The 23,142-nt window shown below is 44.5% G+C and overlaps 1 protein-coding gene across 3 annotated transcripts; it reads left to right on the top strand.

Annotated features, from left to right (window-relative positions):
- Positions 1–8,184: 8,184 nt before the first annotated feature.
- Positions 8,185–21,938, top strand: PTHLH (parathyroid hormone like hormone). Of its 3 annotated transcripts, XM_064654266.1 has the most exons (5): positions 8,185–8,279; positions 8,883–8,974; positions 11,496–11,618; positions 17,089–17,511; positions 21,447–21,938. In XM_064654266.1, exons 3-5 carry the CDS (start codon positions 11,518–11,520, stop codon positions 21,454–21,456), a joined length of 534 nt encoding a protein of 177 aa, XP_064510336.1. In that variant the 5' UTR covers positions 8,185–8,279; positions 8,883–8,974; positions 11,496–11,517; the 3' UTR covers positions 21,457–21,938. The 3 variants fall into 3 exon arrangements, with proteins under 3 accessions (XP_064510336.1, XP_064510337.1, XP_064510335.1); XM_064654267.1 differs by lacking the exons at positions 8,185–8,279; positions 8,883–8,974 and adding an exon at positions 10,012–10,332; XM_064654265.1 differs by lacking the exons at positions 8,185–8,279; positions 8,883–8,974 and adding an exon at positions 11,022–11,221.
- Positions 21,939–23,142: the final 1,204 nt, after the last annotated feature.

Here is a 23,142-nt window from a genome sequence, read left to right as displayed (position 1 = left end):
GCTTTGTTGTAACCTAACTGAAGTTGATTGAAGTTTGTTATAAGAACTACAATATACAGGTAAAGTGACATACCTGTGAACTTTGCATTTGGCAAAATATTTCTTGGAATTTGGGGCTCTCAAACCATGACACTACACTAATGGGATGAAATAAGACAGAGAAAGTCACAACATTGTTTTGAACCTGTTGTAGTTCTTCTTGTCTTTAAGCAACCCATATTTGACAACATTCTTATTTTCTTTCCACCCCTCAAAGGAGATTGTGTGCCTTTTGCAACACACACAAAAAAAAAAAAACAAACCCAACACCCTAGAATCCTTCTCACTAATATTATTCACAGCTGTCTCTAGTTTGACTTCTAGCCTCTTCTTCTGGCTAATGCAGCTCTCAGATAAGTTTCCAACCTCTTTCTCTCGGCTAAGTCCCAAATCTCCTCCTCTATCCACATCCTCATAAACTGCTCATTTCTTCTGTTCAGCAACACCCTGTTTAAATTTCATGTTGCACTGGGCACTGTGTTTCATTAGCTTTCTTTACTTGGCCATTTAGAACCTTATCCAGATGATCTCTGCTCTTTTCCCCCCTTCCCTTTCTTTGGCTTTACTCTGTGCTATCCTTAACCCTTCCTTTGTGATTATCACATGTTTGCATTACCATAACAGCCAAGAGCTTAACTATGGACTGAGACCAACAGTATGAGGCCTCACAAAACACAGAACCTTTGTTCACTCTCAGACTACTTTTAGAATGATGATACGTGAAATTGCCTCCATCCAGTTCCATCCTTCATTCAATCTCTCACTTGTACAGGCTTGAAATTAAGTTTAACACAATTAATATCTCAGCTGAGCTCCAAATCCACACACTTTTTTTTCCTGTTTCTCCGTGATGATAAGAGTCTTTTCAAACACACAGTCTCTTGGGTCTATAGTTCTGAACTTTCCTTTTTTGGGGGGGATGTGTACGTGTGTGGATTGAGATATTTTGGTGCTTCCAACACTTGTTTTACACTCAAAGTTTTCCTCTTTCAACATCTTCAAAAGGTGTCCTGAATACAAAAGCTTTCATCTGGGTGCTTCACCCCTGTATCTTAATCCTCAGCCATTGCAAGCTGGTTATCACCTGCTCTGTTCAGAGTATTGCCCAAATCATCCTCTCTGCAATTTTTTTCAGTGAATTGTAATTTATACCGTTCATGGCCTTCTGCTTCCTCCCCCTTCTTTCCTAAAACTACAAACAAACAAACAAAGACGTAAACAAGCCCAACCTGAAACAATCAACCAAAAACCCCTTATATCCCTCCTTTCAGATCCTTTCACAACTGAACTTTGTTTTACCTGGCTGGTCAGTTCTTGCCATACTCCCATCTTCGCTACTGGCAATTCCTGCTTTCACTGTCTGTTCATCCACATCTACCTCACATTCCCCTGTGCTTTCTCTCCTTGTATCCCTTATGCCATTAAGCCATTTCCTTACACACCCGAAGCTTTATCTGCCTTTTTTTATAGACAGCGGGCTGGACTGATACAAAGCTGACTGAAATGAATTTGGATTTAATGTTATCCCATTTGCCCTCTCCCTATTTGCTCGTTTTCTTCCTCTTTTGCAACTTGGCCTTACACTGGATTGTAAAGCAGAAGCTACTTTTGTACCACAGGAATCTCCAGCACTAAGTGCAGCAGAGCCTTGGCTTCCTTGCAGCCTGAAGATGTTCTCTATTGTGCAAAAGCTGCGTAGAATGTACAGGGGGTTTTGGAGGCCCCAGCACTTGGCAAAACTTAACACGACTGTCTTAGCGCAGCTTTAGTGTGTTTATGAGAAAAGGCCCTAAACTTTAACAAAGATGTTGTTTTGTGTATTCTTAACGTGGACTTTTTTTCTTTCTTGCCAGTAAATGTATTTTGAGGTGTAACAAGTAAACAGCTTACACAAGCCTGAGCCTGAAGCTGAGCACCTGCAACTCAAATAAGATCATCATTGTTTGAGTCAGGTTTAAATAATTTACTACAAATTGGCTTTCCTATAGGTGTTGACAAGCACATCATCACTACTTACTAATGAGTACAGGATTCCAGAGGTCTGCACAGATATCACACTCCTCCTCAGACTGCGCATGTGTCCCTCGAAACAAAGTATTTCATAAACAAGCACCTGGAGACCTTGATTAAAAAACACCTGCTCTGAAGCTGTTGGGAACACAGATTGCAGAGTGTGCAGGTGGCCTTCACAGTGTGGGGTGTTGATATTTCTGATATCTGTAGACACTGAAATAAAGTTTGCTTCCCTTCCTCCCACACACAGACCCAACCCTTCATGCTGGTTGGTTTTATGAGGAGTGTGCCCTCAAAGAGGTGGTTGAGGGAGAGTCTGACACAGATTGACAGTGGCTGCAATGACAAAAGGGATGAGTCTAACAACCCTGCCTTTGTGGCAGGACAGGCCCTTGTTATTACTGATTACCTTTTGGTCTGACATTGCAAAAGTAGTGATATTTGGTGAAAAGAGGACAAGGGTATCCCAGGGGTAATTAAGTGATAAGCAACCATCTGGTAAGCTTCACCACCTGTTGCATAATTTTTTCCTTTTCATGCCTGTGACTCCGTGGATTGTTAACAAAAGCCTGTACAGATGTAGTCAGGTCTGACATCCCCCCTGAGTCCTGCAAGCTCTTTATCTCTATACAAAGGAGATCCCTCAAATTTAATGTCTTTTTTTCTGGTTAACTGGTCCTGGCACAAGGTTCTCATAGGAGTTTCAGTGCTGTGCTTTGAAAGATGGAAAATAATAAAGTGAGGAAGAGCTCTGTCAGGTTTGGGCACATCTGAAGAATTTCTTCAGTGACTTGGGTCTGAAAGAATTTCCAGAAAGGCCTGGAACAGCCACATGCCCTGAGCGACTTAACTCTTTGTGGGAAGTCCAGGGGCTTTTTCTGTCTGTGTGTAGATATAATTTCAAAACTGATTCATCACTCAGGCTGAAGCAAGAAGCTTATCCATGCCTAACTACTGGGCCTTTGCCGAAAGCAACATCAAGCAGATACCCTTGGTTACTTCAGGCCTACTTGTCCTGCTGCAGAAGCAAGGCTTGTTCAGGAGGGTAATTCAAGTTAGTCAGACAGCAGGTGCAACACTTCAACAGGACAAAGATGGGAAAACCACTTATTTTGTTTCCAACCTGCAAGGCAATTGAGAAATTGAAATATTTCCAATACAATAGAAGCCAACTCCTTGCTGTTACTCTGATCTACAGGTTGAAGCGATGACTACAGCCTCCTTATGTCAAAGCTGTGTATTACAACCTGGAATCTCAGTCCAACCAGCACAGCAACGTACATATCCTTCCTGGAGCTGTCCTCAGCCTGCACTAAGTACACACTGCTTTGTTTTCACAGGCCTTATGACTACAGAGGCCATCCCTGAGTCATATGGGCAGCTCTCAGAAAACTCCCATGTATTATTCCCTCAAGTATCTTAAGGGCTCAGAACATGGAGTGATTTCTGAAAGAGCAGCAGAACCCAGGAGCTCTGACTGTCACTGTCCAGTCCTGCCCAGAGCCAAAACTCTTCCATCTCCCACAGCCACCGAAATTGCTTCAAGTATCTGGCAGAAACAAAGTAGTGAATATTCCTAGGAAACAAAAAAGAGCTTTTAGAGAGCACCACTTATAGGTCAGACCAAACACATAGAGTAATATTTCTGGTTTTAAGAGAGATGAAATCTGGAGGTGAAGGAGCAATTAACTTAATCTCAGTGTAAGGCAAGTTGCTATAAGAAACAGTTTCATCATCTTGTGCTAAACAAATAATAGCAAATAACTTTTATAGTTTAACCTTATTTATTTATTCAGGTTAATTGAATTTCACATTTCACATAGTAAATTTAGAACCCTAACCTGCAAGGGTTAATTGAAACTCCGAAAAAATGTTCTTGCTCACATCTCCTGCTATTCAAGCTTGTTATGCATTGTGTCACGGGCAATTCCACAGGCTACATTTCACTATGCATGACCTGACTGAAGGAAGTCAGGTGGTCATTCCACTTTGTTATTGCAGTTTAAGGTTCACAACCTGTGGGACATCATGTCTGGAAAAGAAACCACATATTCAAAATTTGGAGAAGGGGTGGCTGTATAAGATGCTGACCACCATCCAAATGAAGTGAATGAAGAGAACCAGTTTAGCTTCAGTGGGAGCTGGACCGGATCCCATGACTTCTGGGAAGAGTTTAAAGATGTAGTTTGTTCACTGGGAATTGGGGATATGAAAATGGATAATTAATGTGGTATGAAAGATGAGAATACAGGATCATTTTACTTTCATAGGAGCAAAGGAAGGAACAAAGCACATCTGAGTCAAAGCAGAGGATTCACTTAACAGTTCCAGTCATTTCTACTTCTTAAAACAAACAGCAAGAAGCTGGAAGTCAAACTGGAGATTATCAAAAATAATTAGTTTAATAAAAAGATGTATAAACCAAAGCTAAGTATTTCAGAAATGTTAGCAAATAAAGGCTGTGCTCATGGTAGAGCATGTTAGGGCACATTGGTGCCCAGAATCATAGGTATGAATTCAAGCTTCAAACAACCAGGTTTCCATCAACCTAGGTGTGGAAAGGCAGCCTGTCTTCTGAGCTGGGAAGTCAAATGAGACTGGATGTAATCCTAAGTGGAACTTTTTCTCGTGTTCCACAAGCTAGAGAAATAGAAAAGATCAAATAAAACTATATCTCAGGAAAGCGTACCTTAACCGTAGTAGCACCCAAGTGCCTATGGAAAAGGACAGAATCCCCCTTCTTTTCAAATAATCTGCAAACCTAAAGCTAAAGAAAGTATGTCTTAACCACACTATCCCTGTGTGCCACTAGAGAAGGAATCTCCTTCCTTTTTCCTAGGTCACTCCTTCTTTTCACAACTTGCAATTCCCTTCCATTGTTATATTACAGTTGCCTGGACTTCTTGTTTAACCAAGGCTGCTCAGAATAACTGTAAGACAGGATTTTTTCCTTAACTAAACAATACTTTTTCACCCTTTGGAAACTATCAATTCGTCACAAATGTAATTGGAAAGGTTGGGATGGGACGGAACTGAGAGAAACCGACAGTCAGGGATTAGGAATGAATCAGAGAAGGGAAGGACTTGAACTCTGCTGTCCCACATCCTAGATGAGTACATTAACCACTAAGCTATTCCAAGGCAGGAGGTGAGTCTGTCTCCTCTCAGAAATGTGTCTAAAGGGCTGGATTTTGTTCCAACATAGTGCAAAAACAAATTGCAAAGCTTCCTTCCCTTCACCCCCCAACTCTTTAAATTGGATTCTTGTTCTCCAGCCAGCCCTGCTTGGTAACAGCTTTGTGTAAGTTAAAAAGACCAGACATTTCTTCCTATTGATATTTAATAGATATTCAGACACACACACACACACACACACACACACAGGAATAAAATAAGAGTCCAATCTATGTTAAAAGATATTTAAAGCTGAAGTCAAGACCAGACCTAGTGAGAAGCAGCCTAAGAGCTCAAGGTTTCAGAGCACTAAACGAAAATACATGTACCATCAAAAAAGCATGGTGACTGTTAGCAGTTCACAGAATCATGGAATCAACTGGGTTGGAAAAGACCTCTGAGATCATCGAGTCCAACTTTTGACCTAACACCACCTTGTCTCAGCTTGTCTACTAGACCATGGCACCAAGTGCCACATCCAGTTTCTTCTTAAATACCTCCGGGGATGGTGACGCCTATTCCAATGCCCAATCACTCTCTCTGTAAAGAGCTTCTTCCTAATGTCCAACCCAAATCTCTCCCGGTGCAGCTTAAGACTGTGCCCTCTTGTCCTACTGCTGGTTGTCTGGAAGAAGAAACCGATACCCACCTCGTTCAATTATCGGTCCAAATGCCAAAAGCATTTGGAGGGGGTGTGTTCGTAAGTCTCCCTTCATTGGGGTTCTAAAACAGCTGATGTTTCTTTCGGGTTTCTTCCTTACAGGTTAAGAGTCAAGCAGAGGCTTTGTGGTAGAAACAGCACAGGTGGGATGGATCGCTGTGCCTTTGGAGAAGGGATGGTCAGGGAGCCGGGACTCCTCACCCAGCCGGAGCCGGAGCCCCAGCCGGGGCGGCAGCGCCCCTCGGGGACCGTGCCCGTGCCCGGGGCCGTGTCCGCGGGCAGGTGTCCGGCAGTGCCGGGAGGAGCGGAGCGGCAGCGGGGCCGCTCCACCATGGACAGCTCACCGGGGCTGCCCGGCCCCGCCGCCGCTGGAGCCCGGCCCCGCTCCGCCGCCCGCGGGGGGACAGCGCCGGCCCCGCCGGCCCGCGTGGATTAATCACTGCCTCTTCGCCCTCAGATCTGAAAGTTATTCCTTTCGGTGTCTACTGGATTCTAGGAACCAGACAGAAGATTTGGCGAAACTCTCAGTTCCGTATAGCTTTTCTTTTTTTTTTTTTTTTTTTTTTTTAATTTGGCTTCCTCCCCCCCACCCCCCGCCCTTTCTCGAGCTCATTAAGTTAAATGCATATTGTCTAAATAAATGGCGCATTGTGTTGAGCCAGGGGAACTCCGGCTGCCCCTCGGGTGGGAGAGGCTGCTCTACTGAGCTGCTCTATCATTCCTTAATAAAGGAGATTAGTGCGTGCAGACGGAGTGCCACGGAACGTCTGGGTCTTACTGGTGGGGAGGGAAAAAACGGGTTTCTCTTTTTACCCGAGCATTCTTTTCACTCTACAGGAAGATTACACCATGTCAAACGTGGGCTAAGGAGTTTCTCGTCTCTGACGGCCACCGGAGAGTCAGAGGAGAGGGGACAGAACTGGGGACAGGGGAGTGCAGCAGGGCTGGGTTGCGGGCAAGAATGAATGTGTGCTAGAAAGTTTGCCCCTCTCTGCAAGCAATCGTGTTTGCTACCAGTTGCACAGCAGCCTTGCCCTCAAGCCCACCCTGGGAGCCTTGGAAAAACTCTGGGCCTTCGCACCTCGCCTGCAGAGAGCTGCGCTCGCTGGCTTTGAACCTTCCTGGATCAGAGAGGTTGTGCAAGTCTTAGGGGATTTCTGGTCCTCGCAGGACGAGTGCAGCAATCACTGATGTGCCGCTCCCTTCCCTTCCCCGCCAGCCTCTCCAGCAGTCAGCACGCCTGTGTTTTTTTGCTGAACACCATTTTTCCACCCTGGGAAGGCTGGGGAGGTTAAACTCCCTGTCTGAACCGAAGCCCTGGACGAGTGCAACTGAGGTTATAGAAATCCGGGAGGGGAAATGACGAAAGTGCTTTATTGTGAATAAAACAAGAGGGAGGAGGGAGAGGCGGAACTTCACAGAGGTGAAGGATGGGAAGTTTGCAGAGCTGAGGATTTAGTCCGTCTCTGAGCACCGAGTGGGAGTTTAGTCATTATTTTCCTCTGTCCGCCTGAGGCTGCAAGGGCACCTCCTCCCCAGTGAGCTGAACCCACTTGATGGCTTTTGTTTCAAGGGAACGTTTCGCTCCCGAGAGGCTTCTGACGGGAGCCCTGTCACACGCCCGCCCGCAGCCTCTGGCCCTATTCCCCGCTCAGGAATTACGTGCCAAACCTGGAGCAGGGACTTATCTTCCTAGCCAAACTCCCAGGTCGACTTCCTCGTAGGAAAGCTGATTTATGCCTGTTTATACGTAGGAAAAAGGCGGCAGAAGCCAAGCGCGGCATCCCTCCAAAATCTCATTGTCTTTGAGGTGGGAAGACGGGAGAAAGTGGAGGCAGAAAACCTAAAATGATAAGGTTTGCCTTATCGTGGCAGAGAGGGCTCGACCAGAAAGGCAAACACAGGGTTTTGCTTCACCTCCCCGCAGCTGAAGCCTTTTCCATGTCCAACAAAACGACCGGTTCCCTCCGTGCGTCCCGGCTGGGAAAACGACCAGACACCGCAAGCTCCTCGCCTTGGCGTGGAGCCCTGTCGTAACCGAGGCCCCGGCAGGTGAAACCCGAACAAAAGTGTGGCTTTTCCTCGCTCCTGGACACAGGGACAGCCGTGCCCGGGGATGTCCCGTACGCGGAGCGATGCTTTGGCACAGGTGTGGAGACGGGAACAGCGCCAAAAGCATCGCTCCGCCGGTCCTTCCTCTCGTCCAGCGTCATCTTCTGTCACCCCTCTGAGGCCAGGGCACACCCGGAGCTGCCAGGGCGGAGCGCCCGGGCCGGTGGGGCGAGACACTACAGGTGGCGGCGGGTCCCTCCCGGGAGCCGCTGACCCGGGTGCGCATCTCCCGCCGCATCCCGGGCGCCGTCCTGCGGGGAAGGGCGGGTTCAAACTCTAGGTGAGGGGATTTTTCTCCCCATCCTGCCACGGCGGAGGGCTCAGGCTTGCGGTGAGGCTTGGTACCAGGAGTTTGCTCACGGGTTAAGCATTTGTGTAGGTGGCAGGTGAAAAAGCACTGCGCCAGTTTTTGAAGATGACAGTCTTCAGAGGGGGGCGGGGGGACAGAGTGGGCATCGTAGAATGGTATGATAATAAGTCTCCTAAACGGGTTTGGCACTGCTCGGTTCCTGCCGTATTAGAAAAGCCATAGTTTTTTTTTTCCTCTCTCCTTCCCCCCCCCCCCCCCCCCAAGCCCACTGAGGCAGAGATGAGGCAAACTCAGCCATAGGAAGGTACTTAGTGATGTCACAAGTTTGGTCTTTTCAATAAAAGCAATGGAGAAGGGTCTCCTTCGCTATATATATTAGGAGAATCTTCTGTTCTTCATAATAAAAAGAGCAGCAAGGGGGAAGAGCACCTGCTTTTAACACCCTTTTTTCTCCCTAACCTGTTGCAGGCAGAATAAAAAATCTGCAGGGCCAGATTTATTTTGAAAAGTATTACCTTTTTTTTTCCGTTTAACTTTTTTTTTTCTTTTTTTTTTCCTTTTTCTTAAACATAGAACATAATTTTGGAAGCGATTGCTGAGAAGATCAACCACTGTTGGCCAGGGTGATCCCTGAGAGGCACAGACAGCTGTAACTCAAGGAAAAGGTGAAGTAATAAATTGTGAAGAAACTTCAGTATTCTGAGTTTATGAAGGCTATTTATTTCCTGAGTCTGTAAGGGTTGGTGTGTGTTGGGTTTTGGAGTTCTTTTTTTTTTTTAATTTTAATTTCTAGGGGAAAGGAAATTCTAAAAATATTTGATGGACGTTTTACCTTTAAAAGAGCAATAGACTTATGAGTGCGTGGGGGGTGTTTTCAGGGGATCTCGCAATTATTTTTAATTAGTCGAAAGGGCAGTGTAAATCAAAGAAGACTATTAGCTATACATTTTAATTTATAGCCTACCAGGTGTTCAGGGAATTTATTTACAGCATAAACGATTTAATGTTTTCACCATGATTTCTATTTCAGCTCTTATGTTGTCGGTTTTATTTGCCTGTGTGGTGTGGAATTTGGCTAAGGAGCTCGGCTTTTAAATTGTGGCAGCAAGTGTTTTTTAAAGCAAAATAACCTGCAGGTAGAAAAATGCTCTGCCTTGCACCCAAGCTTTCTCCGGAGAGCCTTCCTTATTTCGGGAAGAGGCTGAGAAGGAGCAACCAGCCGGCACGCCTCATTGTTTTGTTGTGGCTTGTGAGGGTGTTGGGAAAGCATTCCCTGTAAATCAGGCTGTCAGCGGCAGCAACCAGCGACCCCTTTGTGCTTGGGGGCAGCGGCGGTGCCCGTGGGAAGGTCTCTCGGGGGATTTCTGCGGGACGCGGAGGCTGCGCGGCCGCGGAGGGCTGGGGGGGTCCTAGGATGCTGCCGGGACGGAGCTGGTCTCCCCAGGTGTTCTCTGGCACTGCACGCGAAGCCTGGCCTCTGCCGTCGAACAGGAGGACATCGGCGTGCAGGGTATTCCCCTTTGGAAGAGCCGCCGGGGGGTGGGGGCAAGGGGCGCACCAAATTCCCCGGCTCTCTCCTGGTACCTGACTTGCAACAGCCGCGGGCAGCTCCTTGCGCAAACAGGCTGGAGAAAGGGGCGGATTGGGTTACCTTCGGTTTTTACATAAGTGTTCTCCCGTGATGGAAAAATTTGGTCCCTCCGTCGGGGGGTGCGGGGGGGTGACCGGCCGCGCTCCCACTGCTCCGGGCACCGCTGTCCCCGCAGCCTCGCACGGGAGCGCAACCTGACACAGAGGTTTGCAACGCCCTGGCCAGGCTGAAGGAGGGCGAAGTGGAAGAAGAAGAGAGAGAGGAGGAGAAAACTTTCCACTAGTTTACTTTTTTGGCCAGGAGCGTCTGTGTTCATAGACGGCGAGTCCTTCCCCCAGCCCTCCTCCTTTGCCCCCCACCCCCTCGCTAGCGTACAATTAGCATCATTAGGGATCGACCCTCCAGCTAATAGGGGAAAGGCGACGAACCACGGTAGGTGCGTGAAAGGAAAGACCGCAACAATCCCGGACAGGGGTTTGGGGCTTGAGCTAAAAAGTGCCCCCACCGATGGCGGGATCGCCCTGCTACAGTAGGGGAGGCGCTGAGCTGGGGGTAAACGCAAAAAGGGAGAGCTGAAGGGGAGAGAGAGAGAGAAACCCGACTGCAGGAGATGCGAAGAGCTTGGCCGGAGTCCTTGGGGTCCGCTGCGTGCATGTGTTGTCGGGTGTTTCCCTTTCTTCGCTCCCTTTTGATTCCGGTCCCGGGAAGCGCTTATTTCTAGTCTCCGTTTTGGCTGTGGGTATCCCGCCCAGGCTCTCGCTCTCTCCGCACATTCCTAGGGCGCCATCTCTTTGCAAAACCCTCCGTCCGTCCACAGGTCTCCCAGGGGCTGCTTCAGAGCGTGTGAACATCGCAGGCTCCAGCCCCATCCAACCTGCCGAGCCAAGCATGATTCCCAGCCCCCGAGCCTCCCCGGGCTGCCGCTCCTCTCAGACCTCTCGGGCTCTCCAGCTAGGCAGCGACCTCTGCTTGAGTTCCCTCTCCTTGTCACAGCTGGGGACCAAACTTTGCGGAAGCTGAGGACGTGAACCTGACCTTTTTTTTTTTTTTTTTTTTTTTTTTTTTTTTTTTTTTTTTGCGGAGGTATATTAGAAGACAGATGTAGAGATGCATCCCTCCTCTCGCCTCAGTCTGTGTGTTTGTGTGTGTCCGCGAGTGTGTTTACGGAGAAGCAGGCAGCTGAGCTGACTTTTGCGAATCTTTCCTTATCTGCAGAGAGGGCTTCTCCTGTAGCATAAAGACCTGAGACAGTGGCTTAGCGGACTAGAATTGAACAGGGCTCAGGGAGTGAAATGGACCCGCTCTCTAACCCGACTCAAATGTGAGCTACATGCTTTTTTGACTAATACCGAGAGAGATCTTGCCTGCGGGCAGCGAGAGACAGAGAAAGAGGGAGGGAGGGAACGAGGGAGGGAGGGAGAGAGGGAGAGGCAGACAGCAAGGAAGGGAGAGAGAGTGAAGTTTGGAAGGAGTGAGCGGAGAGCTCAGAAAGTTTGTTTTTCCTTCAGAGCTTCGGAGCTGGTAGAGAAGAGAGGACTGCTTGAGGACGGCGCTGGCGCATGTGTCCCTCGGGACTGACCTCCCTTTCCTTGCAGGTTTTAAGCCCCGGAGGATACAATGTTCACTAAACTCTTCCAGCAGTGGAGTTTCGCGGTGTTCCTGCTGAGTTATTCTATGCCCTCTTACGGCAGATCAGTAGAGGGGATCAGTCGCAGACTGTGAGTTTCTTTTATTTTTTTTCCCCTTTATTCTCCCCCTCTGCGGTGGCGGTGCGGGTGAGGAGGGAGGCGGCCGGGATCCCCCGGGACCAGCGGCGGGAGGATCCGCAGCCTCCAGCAGCGCTCCCGGGTTACCTGCCCCAGGTGCTCACCGGCGGTGCCTCAGCGCCAGGTGGGGGGATTTGGGGCAGGGAAAGGGCAGGGTTAGGGCGCTTCGCAGCTGTCTCTGACCTTACAAAGCTTTGGGGAAGGAGGCGTGAAAACCGAGGGTCTCCTCTCCCCAGGGGAGCGGCAGCGCAGCTGCATGTTTGTTGTGCTATGCCCGCGTACCTTTCGGCGTCCGGGGAGGTCCCTCGTAGGGAGCATCCCGGTTCATCAAACTGCTGTATGTTACACTAAATAACATGTATTTCTTCGGCACTGGCACAGAGCCAATATTGATAAGGGTAGGGGAGACACGCAGAAGTGAGGGCCATCACGACACTGAAGTGCCGAACAATTTCTTTGGATTTCTGCCACTTCAGAAAAAGAAAAAAATCCAAAGGGAGTCCAGTGTCTTACTCGGAGGCAGAAGAATATTTTTTGATAAACGGTAGTGTAACTTAAGACAGTCTGTTCAGGAAATGACCTTTTTGCTCCTTCCAAAATAATCAGCATGGTTTATACTAATACCCGTACGCAAAGTGCAGGAGAAGCCACTGGGCTGATGTAGGAGCAGCTGCCTCACACATCTAACTCGCTGGCTTTCTCTGGACTTGCATCAGGAAGAAACACCTCAGTCATGCTGTGGAGGGCTGTATTGTTACTCAGTTCAAAAGGAAGCCAAGTTGGAGAAAGAGTGTTGGAAAATCCGATCACAACTTACAGGGAAACATGACACAGCAAAAAATTTCAGATGGATTTCCTTGTAAATGTTTTATTACATACAAGATCTCCAAATGGCACTTCCTCTGCCATTTAAGAAAAAAAATGAAAAAAAAAAAAAAGAAGCCAAACCAAAAATCCCCCAGGTGAGCGACTTCAGACACACCTAAAGTTTGGCACCAGGCAGACAGCTATTACAAATCTCCTACAGCAAATTGTGTAGAACATGTTATTGCTGATAATGTTACAGTGTATTCTTCTCAGCCTATTAATGCTTAGCTGTTTTGTACTCCTACAAGCTATTCTTGAGCTATTTTTTTCATTTGAGACAATTTCATTCTCTGGATACAGACGAACTAAACTTCAGCTTAAAAAAAAAAAGAAAATTGAAGTGCAGTCAAATGCTGTTATTTTCTTGGATAGGAAACTCTGAACTGGATCTAAGCCAAATTTGGCTGTTTTTTAGGAAAAAAAATTAGATTTGCTAAGAAACACTCTTTCTCTTTTTGAAGTTAGCAATGTTGAAACACTTGTTTTTAAAAGTCAGGATTACAGGTCTTCCCAACCTTCCCATTCTGTCCTGACAGGGAGAAAAAAAGTGGAAGTTAACCAGTGAAAATGCATTTCCCAGCTCCCTCTTTGCTATGGTGTGTAAAACACACACACAAGAAACCAGTTAGCTGTCAGTCAGTGGCATTCACGTAGTTTTGTTTGCGGGCCCAGCACAAACACAGACACCACACTCAAACATGTGTCCTGTTTTAATATCACCACAAACCATTCCTAGAGTTAATGGTTAATAACTCACTTAAGCCTAGAGGTATTTTTTTTTTCAGTCAAAGGCTTAAACCAGTAATGGATGAAAATACTGATGCACATTATTATAGACATGCAAAAATAATCAAAATTACATAGGCCTAGTTCTAGAGACTTCACTGAGGCAAATCTCCCATGGAAAGCAATAGGAAATTGTCCCAAGAAAAGATTTCCAGACATATTATTTGTTATAGGAATCCTTTAGCTGCTAAAGAACTTCTGAGAAACACAGTAATGCCTCAAAGTGAAATTAGATATTTTTATCAGCGTGCCCAGACACTGCAGCATCATGTCCCCAGATGTGTTCAAAATATTTTTCCTACTCTGAGATAGGTTGAGCAGATTTCACTCCCTTTGGAGTCAGTGGCAAGGGCACTCAGTCTTCAAACTCCAGACAGAGAGCTGACTGAATCCTCTCCAGTTATTTTGCTGAATTTATGATCAGACCCAACATGGACAGTCAAGGATAATAACAGTTAAATAAGAGCAACTCCCTGAGATAGAAAGTTGTTGCTTGAAGAATGTTGCCTCTTAGTAACTCTAGATATCTCGGGCAAAAAAATGAAGGAGGAACAGAACAACTTATCTGGAAGTACATGAAGTCAGGATAGTCACAAGTTATGGATTTCTACTGTTTTCCTCATGATGGGACATTAAGTCTTATTTGTACATAGTGTGCTTGGATACAGTAATTAGTTTGGATGCTCTGGTCAAATACAAACCATCAACATCCTTCTCTGGAAAGCGCCTGCCACATGTAACTTTAGCATTTACTGCACTTGGTTTGGATACAGTCTCCTTTTCATTGGATGAGAAGTGCATGATGAGAAGGATGGAAGGGACCTCTAGTGGGTCATCTTAACCCTAACAGCCAAATTTTTTTTCATATCATAGCCCATATGTGAGTACAATCATTCTGGTTTCCACTGCCTTCCACACCCTCTGTGTATGTGGGTGAGATACTGTTGATATCTCCACCTTACATCAGTCTTCTTGGGCAAGTATTTCTCTATGATTTACAAACATAGGAGTTGTTTGCATAACTGAAGCAGAAGGAGGCAGAAGGTCAAAGAGATAGGTATCTACCACATCTTCTTTGTTTCAAGGAGATTTTTGATCTAGAGCCTACAAAGGAAGCTGGTAGGCAAAATGTAATCCTTAAGTCTGGCTGAGTAATAGAAGTCATGTGAAATGTAACACTACGTAATGTTATACAATCATCTGGAATAACAGAATGTTATTTGGGGCCAGACTGGATGCTAAATATCATACAGACATTTAAACAGAAACCCACCCTCTTTGGCACACTAACCCCTCACAAGTCAATCCCTGCATTATTTTGAAAATACACACTGAAGATGTAGATCTTGTAATGCTCTGTGACTGCCTTGTGTGTACTGGAACCAAATGTTTAGGTTTCAGTTCTGTAAGATGGAATAGGTTTTCAATCAAGAGGACTTTAATAACAGGCTTTGGAGATTCAAGATTTTGTCACAGTGGGTAAATTGACCAAATACATATTACAGGATTAAGGCAGCTTTAGGTTGTCTGTGGTAGAAGGAATTATCCTTGGTAGTTTACAAGAGGCAGTAGGAAAGCTTTGCTCATCACATGAGACATACTCTTTTAGACTCAGCAAAGCACTGAGATTTTGTATGCTTTCTATAAACCAGAAGAGTGAAAGCAGCACTGTATTTCCCATGCAAATTTCCTGGGAAAACAGATTACTGAAGTTAGGAATGTAACATGAGCCACAATAGACAGCTTGACAAGCAGCACAGAGGTACACCACTCAGAGGAGTCCAAGGTGCTCGTTTTAGAAGTGTACTTGCCAATCAGACTGACCTTAATGAGCAGGTTGTTAGAGATGGCTATTGGAGAGCTTCAGTGGTCAAAAGAATTCTTCTGGGGGAGATCATGAGCTTGTGTTAATGGTCACAGCTGCACTGAAGAGAAAGACACAATATGGATTCAGCCTAGTATTATCACATTGCATTTTTACTTAGGGACATTGAGTTGAAGGGCACAAAATATTTGCCCTAAAGACTGAAGTAATTCAAAACTGATTTTGGGACACTTAAAACACTGACAATGATTGCATGTGTGCTGACAAACCTCGGTATATCTAGACCTGATTTTGAGCAAGATTTTTAGTCACCTTCCACTCTCATTGTGCAACAGAGGAAAGCTGCTGTTTGAATTTTTCACTGAGTAACAGATGTAGTATCACCTGAGCCCATCACTTGAACCCAATACTCAAACAATACAGTCCTACAGAGACAAAAAGTGAAGAGGACGCTCTTAAACCAACACTACTTGAAGTTGCCAATTTTAAATAGCTCTACTGTTGATTAAGTCACAAATCTAAAGAGATTGAGTAAAGGGACTGAGAAAGTGCAGAACACATTTAGCATTTTGAAACCTGGTAATATAGCAGGAAAATGAGGGGTGGGATGGAAGGAAGGAATATTCACTCACGATTATGTGTCTTCTTCCAGTTCACCCACATGCAGAAACAACTTCTTATCCAACTAACTGACCAAATGATTATAGGATAGGCAAGGCAGTGAATGGATTTTCTTTGGCCAGTAAGAATTCAGTCACATGCAGTACCCTGATGCAAGAGGAGAGAATACATAGCCAAAATCTGCACACTGAGGCAGGGCAATTGGAAGGATAAACTGTATCATAGCATTCTTGGGAACACAACTAAAATCTGAGCTTGTGTTCTTTCTGTGGTTCACAGTGCAGCTGTGTGTCTATTCCACATGAGGAAAAGGCATGTATTTTCTTACAGTTATTTATTATCCAGGTGCCACTTGTATCTTCTTTCCTCAGATGTTTAATACATTCTTTGCCAGCACAACATCTCTAAAAGACAAATAGCTAGTCATCTCCCAGTTCCTCGAAAACAAGACAGAGCTCAGTGTACTAAAAGGTCATGATGAACTCTGGAAAAAGCACTCGAACAAAATCAGGATGCTCTTGAAGAGCTCCTGAAGAGGGCCAGCACGAAACTCCAACGGCACAGCAGACAAGAAATTCGGCCCCAAAGTTCACACTTAAAGCAATACTAGGAAGGCACCTAAACCCATAATTAGGCACAAGTGGCCAAACAGTAAATCAGCAGGCGTGGCTGAGGCTTATCTCTGCGGATGCTCCTCTGCCTCCCTGGATAGCTCATTATGGACTGAAGTGCCCGTGCTTTAGGCACCCCAATTTGAATATTTTTCCATGACACTCCTGCAATTGCACATACATAAATTTAGAAATGAAATGCACTTTTGTGAGTTTATTTATGTTTTTGAAGTATGTGATTGAGCAGAAGGAAATTATTAGAATGATGCGATATAAACACTGCTTCCGGCTCCAGCACAAGTACTTGTTATTCCCTCTCTTGCTTGAGTGCAGTGCTACATTATCCAACCCTTTAGTTTTTCTATCTCTGACAGCTGCCTTCCTGCTTTTACTGCCTGAAGTGTGATATATTAAGAGTCATAATGCTTTCCTAGAACAGAGCAGTGACTAATCCAGCTCCAGGTCCAGTGGTGTGTGATTGGTCAGCTGAGAATTATTACCCTCTTAGGTCTTTCCCTTCTCTGTAGGGAGCAGCTACTCTGAGAAGCAGGACTTGCTCCAGCAGTCTGACTTAACTGGATGTCTCCAAGCCTTGGAGCTGGTACACAGCCACTGTGGTCACCATGGCCAGAGACGAGAGTTGCTCTGCCAAGTACTGGGCAATAACCAAATCCTAAATATTTTTTCCCCCTCCCCTTTTCTCTTTCTTTAGCAAACGGGCTGTATCAGAGCACCAGCTATTGCATGACAAGGGCAAGTCAATCCAAGATTTACGAAGAAGAATATTCCTTCAAAATTTAATTGAAGGTGTCAACACTGCAGAAATCCGCGCCACGTCGGAGGTGTCCCCTAACCCTAAGCCTGCTACCAACACGAAGAACTACCCTGTCCGATTTGGCAGTGAAGATGAGGGCAGATACCTAACTCAGGAGACAAACAAATCACAGACCTACAAGGAGCAGCCCCTGAAGGCATCAGGGAAGAAAAAGAAAGCAAAGCCTGGAAAACGTAAAGAGCAAGAGAAGAAAAAGAGGAGAACCCGCTCAACTTGGCTAAATTCTGACATCTATGGAGACATCGTGACTGAGAGCCCACTCTTGGACAACTCTGTTACTACACATAATCACACTTTAAGGTAATTCTGCTATATCCTTTTGGAGACCATACCATATATTTACTGAAATTGTAATCCTTTGGTGAGAGAGGCCAAGGCCTTGCTCAAACCTGGAGTAACAGCAGATCTTTACACTCATAACTGGGGGGGGCTTTTCAAGCACTGCACATCTCAAGGGGCTTTCTGAAGGTAACTGCCCCTTGACCTTTGCAAGATGACAAAGTCTTTCTTTCCTTTGACACACAATTCAAGTAGACCACTTCATGCCAAAATGTGCTTCCTGAGGCTGAGTAGTAAGTGATTTCTGCAAAAAGAAAGCACACCACAGCCACTGAAATTTCCTTTTCTGCTTTAACCACAGCATCTCTCACATCATATCTTGGTTCCACACTTGGGCCTGAGCAGATTGAAAGCTTTGACTTTTATTTAAGCCTTTGCATCTATAAAATGGCAAAGTTTTCTCTCTTCCCTCTCAACACCTCCCCTTTTTGGCAACTTTCCTACCCTTACTTTACAAGTTTTCATTTTACTGTTTAACCTTAGGGGAGAACATGGAAAAATTCTCTCTTAGCAATATCTGCAAACAACGCAGACCAGCCCTTCACCATGAACTTTTCCCTGCCACTAGGACTTTTTAATTCAGCTCTATCTTTTTGCCAGCTCATGAAACAATTACATTACTGCAGAAAAATGTTTAGCATTGCTCTTGGAGAGAGACGTGCTTCCCTCATGTATGACAGTGCAGGGTTTGCAGGGCAGTGGTGAGCTGGAGACATCAGCCCAAGTGTCCCAAATGACTCATCCACTCACAGTCGTTTCATCTTGGGTGGAAGTCCACACATTTGCAGACAAAGCCAAGGAGTCCACTCCTCAGTTCTCCTCAGATATTTGCATTTTTAACAGCAAAACTCCCACCATTTTCTCTCCTCCTCCCCTTCACTTTGGCAGAATATAGACGTAAGAGAAGTGCCACTTACAGTAAATCCCTTAGAAAGACATGCCAGCTGCAGGATTTACTAAAATCCCGTTTTGGATTAAGCTTTACAGGCCACAGTTTGCAATGTGCTCCATGGTCTCAACTCCTGCTGGCCTCTATAGGAGTTACTGGAATTTGGGGCTGACACTCAGTGTCCCAGACCATAAACCAGTCAGTAGGGCTGGAGCAGGTAGGAGTGAAGTAAGAGAGGCCAGTTTGTCTCAGCACCTCAGGAAAGGCTGAGACTTCAGGGCTCCGGTCAGGAGGTGCCTGATGTTTCAACAGGTGTCAAGGAACTGTGTTGGTCAGTAAATAATGTCTTCAGCACATAGAAATCTTAAATATAGGGGGAAAGTATCCCAGGAAATTTCAACTGTTACTTCTTTTTCTTACTATGCTGTCTTTGGTTGTACATCCAATGGAATATATAAAAGAGCTACAGGCAGAACCCTGTTGATTTTCCTAGTTCAGCCTTTCTGTTTGAAGTATGGTTGGATGGATGAAGGCCCTCTACTGTAGAGTCCAGGCTGCTGAAGGCAGTTCACCTTTACCTTGCTGATATTATCATCCAAGATGCAGTATTTCTTCAGGGCAAGAAGCAGATCCCTATGGAGAACCTATATTTTAGATACTTCATTGAAGACTATTAAACGAAGAGAATACATTAAACAAGGAAAACAGAATTTCTCCTTCACAAGTACAGAGCACAATATGTTGGTTTAGCTTGTAAGAAACTGTTGGTACACAAGCTTTTAGTTATCCCAGATACAGGATATATATCCAAAAGGTATGATTTCTACACTTTAAATGAAAGTGAGTCCCAACTCCCTGACTCCCTTTAGATGGGGGAGTCAGATCCAACGCAGTTGTCTAAGCAGTTGTTGGCACAAGGTGGGCAAATACAGTTTAGACAGAGGGATGGCCACATCTGAGCAAGGTTGATTCCTCAGCTGAAACAGGAACTTCTACCCTACTGCTGGTGGGGGGCAGGGATGGTGTGTGCAGGCAAGATTTCTATATGCTCCACCAGTAGAAGGTGCTTTTGTTGCATCCCTAAGGTCAACTGCAGCTTAGGAGCAGCATCATTACTTTACAGAGAGGAAGTGGATATGCATAATGCAGCAGGGTAAATGTCAAGGAAGTGCAAGGATAAACTTTAGGCATGTCTTTCACTGTATCTCTGTGCTTCTTTTCTGCTCAACACCCCAAACTAAAATCTTCGAGCCAATTCTCTCAGCTCAATCTTGATAACAAAATTATGGGTTTAGGTCAGAATAAAAGGACAAAAATAATGTCATCTCTAGATCTTTTGACTTACCACAATAAGGACCTCATAAAAGAAGCCAGTCTTGCAAAATCTGGGACCAAATCACAGAAGGCAGTTTGCAAGTTATCATTAGTACAAAGCCCATTGTCAAGATGTGGCTTAGCTTAAATTCTAAAACAAAGGCTAAAATCCAGGCCAAATAAAAAATGTCACCCTCTTAGAAATAGGCCTGAGTAGTGCAGACACACATTCATACACAGCCGTGCTCTATGAAGTATGTGCCATTGTTATACTTATTGTAATATATGCTGGATGCATCCTAATATTACTAGCTAATTATTAAGGACCTTCATGTTGGCATTTCCATTCCAGGCTCTTCAAAATTATTTTTCATGGACATTTCATCTATACTCCCATTTCAATTCAATTAAGTTGTCCTTACTTAATTTCCTGAGAAACCTTTCAAATGAGTAAACTCCCCAACGTTAAATGTAGTCTCAGTTTCAATGCACTCATTAAAAAACCCCTCTAAAATTCTCCAGGATTTGATTTGTTTTGTGCCTCACACCCACACACTTCTACCCACAGCTCTTGGTGATCAGTCCAGCAGCAGAGCAAATCCCACTCCATCCTATAGCTTCACATTCCACCCCATAGCTGTTTCCCAGGGAATCATTAAAAAAATGTGCTGTTCACAGGGACAGAAGGGAAGAACACCTGACCTTTCAGCATTTCCTGCAGCACCACTAAGCAACTTAAAATAATATTACAGTGTAAGCAATATAGGACAGGAGCAGGTAGGAGCAGGCTCTGGTTTTGTTCTTCATAAGGAAGGCAGGAGTAGAGAACTCATCCCAGAAGGCCAACATCCCTTAGAAAACTCCCAAATCTCAGGACTGATTGTTTCAGCTTGGACTGAATCCAACAGGAGTTAGAGCTTAACACAAGAAGATGCTTGTTTTCTTTCAGGACCAAGTTTTTTTGCTCACAGAGGGAAAGTTTCAGGATTATAGACTTTTCACTCATCCAAGCACTCAAAGGGGCACTCTATCAAAGGGTCTGTTCACTCCAAGACCTGAGCATCTTTTCCTGCATATCCTCATGTATGTGACACCACAGAAATATAGAGACCCTTGTCTAGAGCTGGCCTATCAGTGAGAAAAAGGGACTAAATAAGCTCAGTGGCACTGTTTTAATCACATCCAAGCCTGGCATCACACTCAATCATTTAACACAGCAGGAGCAGGATTGTCACATTGTTAATAAGGACTTTCTTTTTAATATATTTAAAATTAAATTCTCATTTTTCCAACTGTATTTTTTTCTTTTTAGCACTAGGCATATTTATCATAGGGTGATACAATTCTTGTACTTGGAGCACTCAGGAATCTTCCGGCATAAGGCTCTAAAAAAACCTAGAGTCCCTTTCTGTTACTCTGAGTGTACAGTACAGTGCAATAGATGGCCTCAGTGTTGTGACAAACTGTAGGTCATCATACTGATGGATGAGTTCCATTGAAGAAAATATAGTGGAGGTCCTAAAAAGGTATCTACAGCTGTAATATTTTTAAACAGGCCCTATTATTGCAAATGTTTACTTGCAAGGCATACCTGTCATAGTATGTGACACTTTTGCTATTAATTTTATGTACATGTCTTTGAAGTGAAAATTAATTTTTCTATTTTTTCTGTCCTTTTTTTTTTTCTTTGCAGGAGGCGCTGACATTTTCAGCAAGAGATTTTCAGAAGACATATTGCAGTATTCTGTAATAGTGAACATATGGGAAGTATTAAAATATTTATTACCTGTAAATATTGTAAATGCTCAGAATAAAACCTTTTTCCCCCATTGCTCTCTGAAACTGCACATTTGGTTATTGTGAATTTTCTTTTTTTTTTTTTTTTTTTTTGGCTAAGGCTAAGACAATTATTATTGTCACATCTACCATAATTTATTTTGTTGACTGGTGTATTTATTTTGTGAACATATCTTGGTGCTGCTGACTTTCTATATTTTTTGTAACATAATGCACTTTAGATATACATATTGAGTACATTGATAACTGACATAAAATATTCCTGTTTTGTGGTTGATTTCAATGAATGCCTACATACCATTGTTCAAACTGATTTTCCTTTGTGCATGTATAATAGCAGTATTTTAAAATTTGTAAAGAATGTCTAATAAAATATAATCTAATTAAATCATGACTCAGAAGGAAAAATGTGTCCTTTAGGAATTTCAAGAGCAGGAACACTATTTTTTATTTACTACATTTGAAAATCGTTTTAAATTTAATGTGTTTACATTGGTTTAAATGCCCACATTTTCACATTAGCTTTTACTTAAAAATCGCTCAGAACATATTTTGTTCCAGTGCTCTATTTCAAGTCAGATGAACAACCTGGGGTACAGTCTTATAGCGCAGACACTGCTGCAGGGAAAGTAGATTCCCAACCTTTCCAGCCCCCATCCCTGCAAAGGCTGAACGCTGCACTCTCCAAACTGGAGCCTGTGAAAAGCTGCCCCGGGGGATGCATCACTTAGTGCGCTCTTGGAAGGTGCTCACAGGTCACACCCCGTAGCCTTGTTCAAAACTAGGCAGATGCTCAGTGTCCTCAGCTCCCAACACCTCTTCTCAAAGCTGCAAATGTCTGAGTAGAGTCTCAGCTCTTCATGCTTTGCAACCACCTTATGTTAATGTGTGTGTGTGGGGAAAACCCTGTTTCCTGGGTGAATATATAAAGGAAAGAAAAAACGGGAACTGCAGTAGGTGACACATCCCAAGGTGCTGTTGCGTTGCTTGAATAACTTTTGCCCTCTCCCACCACAAAGCCTCAGGTGGCTCTGGTTCCAAAAAAATCTGCATTAATTTTACCTTTGCCCAATACCCATAGATAACAGCAGTTAAGAGAGAGACTACCTTCAGTACTTCACGGCCACTTGTTGAAGAAAACATGAGAAAAAAAATACGATCTATCACTTTTCCTAAAGTGAACATATGAGCCCTGTTTCTTATCCCTTTCACCACCACCCACGTGTTAATCAGAGCAGCTGCTGTGGGGGCAACCCGAATAAAGGAGATTGTTTCACGGAGATATTTGCGCTTTGCAAAATCCTACTGAATTTCCTCTGTCTCACCCCTATAATACCAGCAACATCAGAAAAATGCAAGCATGGAAAAACAAATTACAAATCCTGGGAATTTTAAGATAGTTCTTGTAATTTTTGTTGTTCTATTCTGCAGTTGCCAAACTTTTCTTTTTTATTCTTCTTTCCTTTTTTTTAAGTGCCATCTTTTCCCGTTGCCAAAGTACAGCCATCATGTAATATAAACCAGATGTATTTCTGCTCTCTACCCCATCTTGCCGAAAAATACCTCCAAGAAAGTACTAAAAGCAAGAAAAC

This window comes from Pseudopipra pipra, chromosome 5 (assembly GCF_036250125.1).
Source record: "Pseudopipra pipra isolate bDixPip1 chromosome 5, bDixPip1.hap1, whole genome shotgun sequence".
NCBI classification, from domain to species: domain Eukaryota; kingdom Metazoa; phylum Chordata; class Aves; order Passeriformes; family Pipridae; genus Pseudopipra; species Pseudopipra pipra.
Note: the sequence above shows the minus strand (reverse complement) of the source record. Positions and strands in the feature narration are given on the sequence as shown.

Bases quoted from the DNA above. Each gene is read 5' to 3' on its own strand.
- PTHLH (XM_064654266.1), top strand. From the start codon at position 11,518: ATGTTCACTAAACTCTTCCAGCAGTGGAGTTTCGCGGTGTTCCTGCTG. The intron at 11,619-17,088 runs GTGAGTTTCTTT...CTCTTTCTTTAG, and splicing joins GAGGGGATCAGTCGCAGACT to CAAACGGGCTGTATCAGAGC.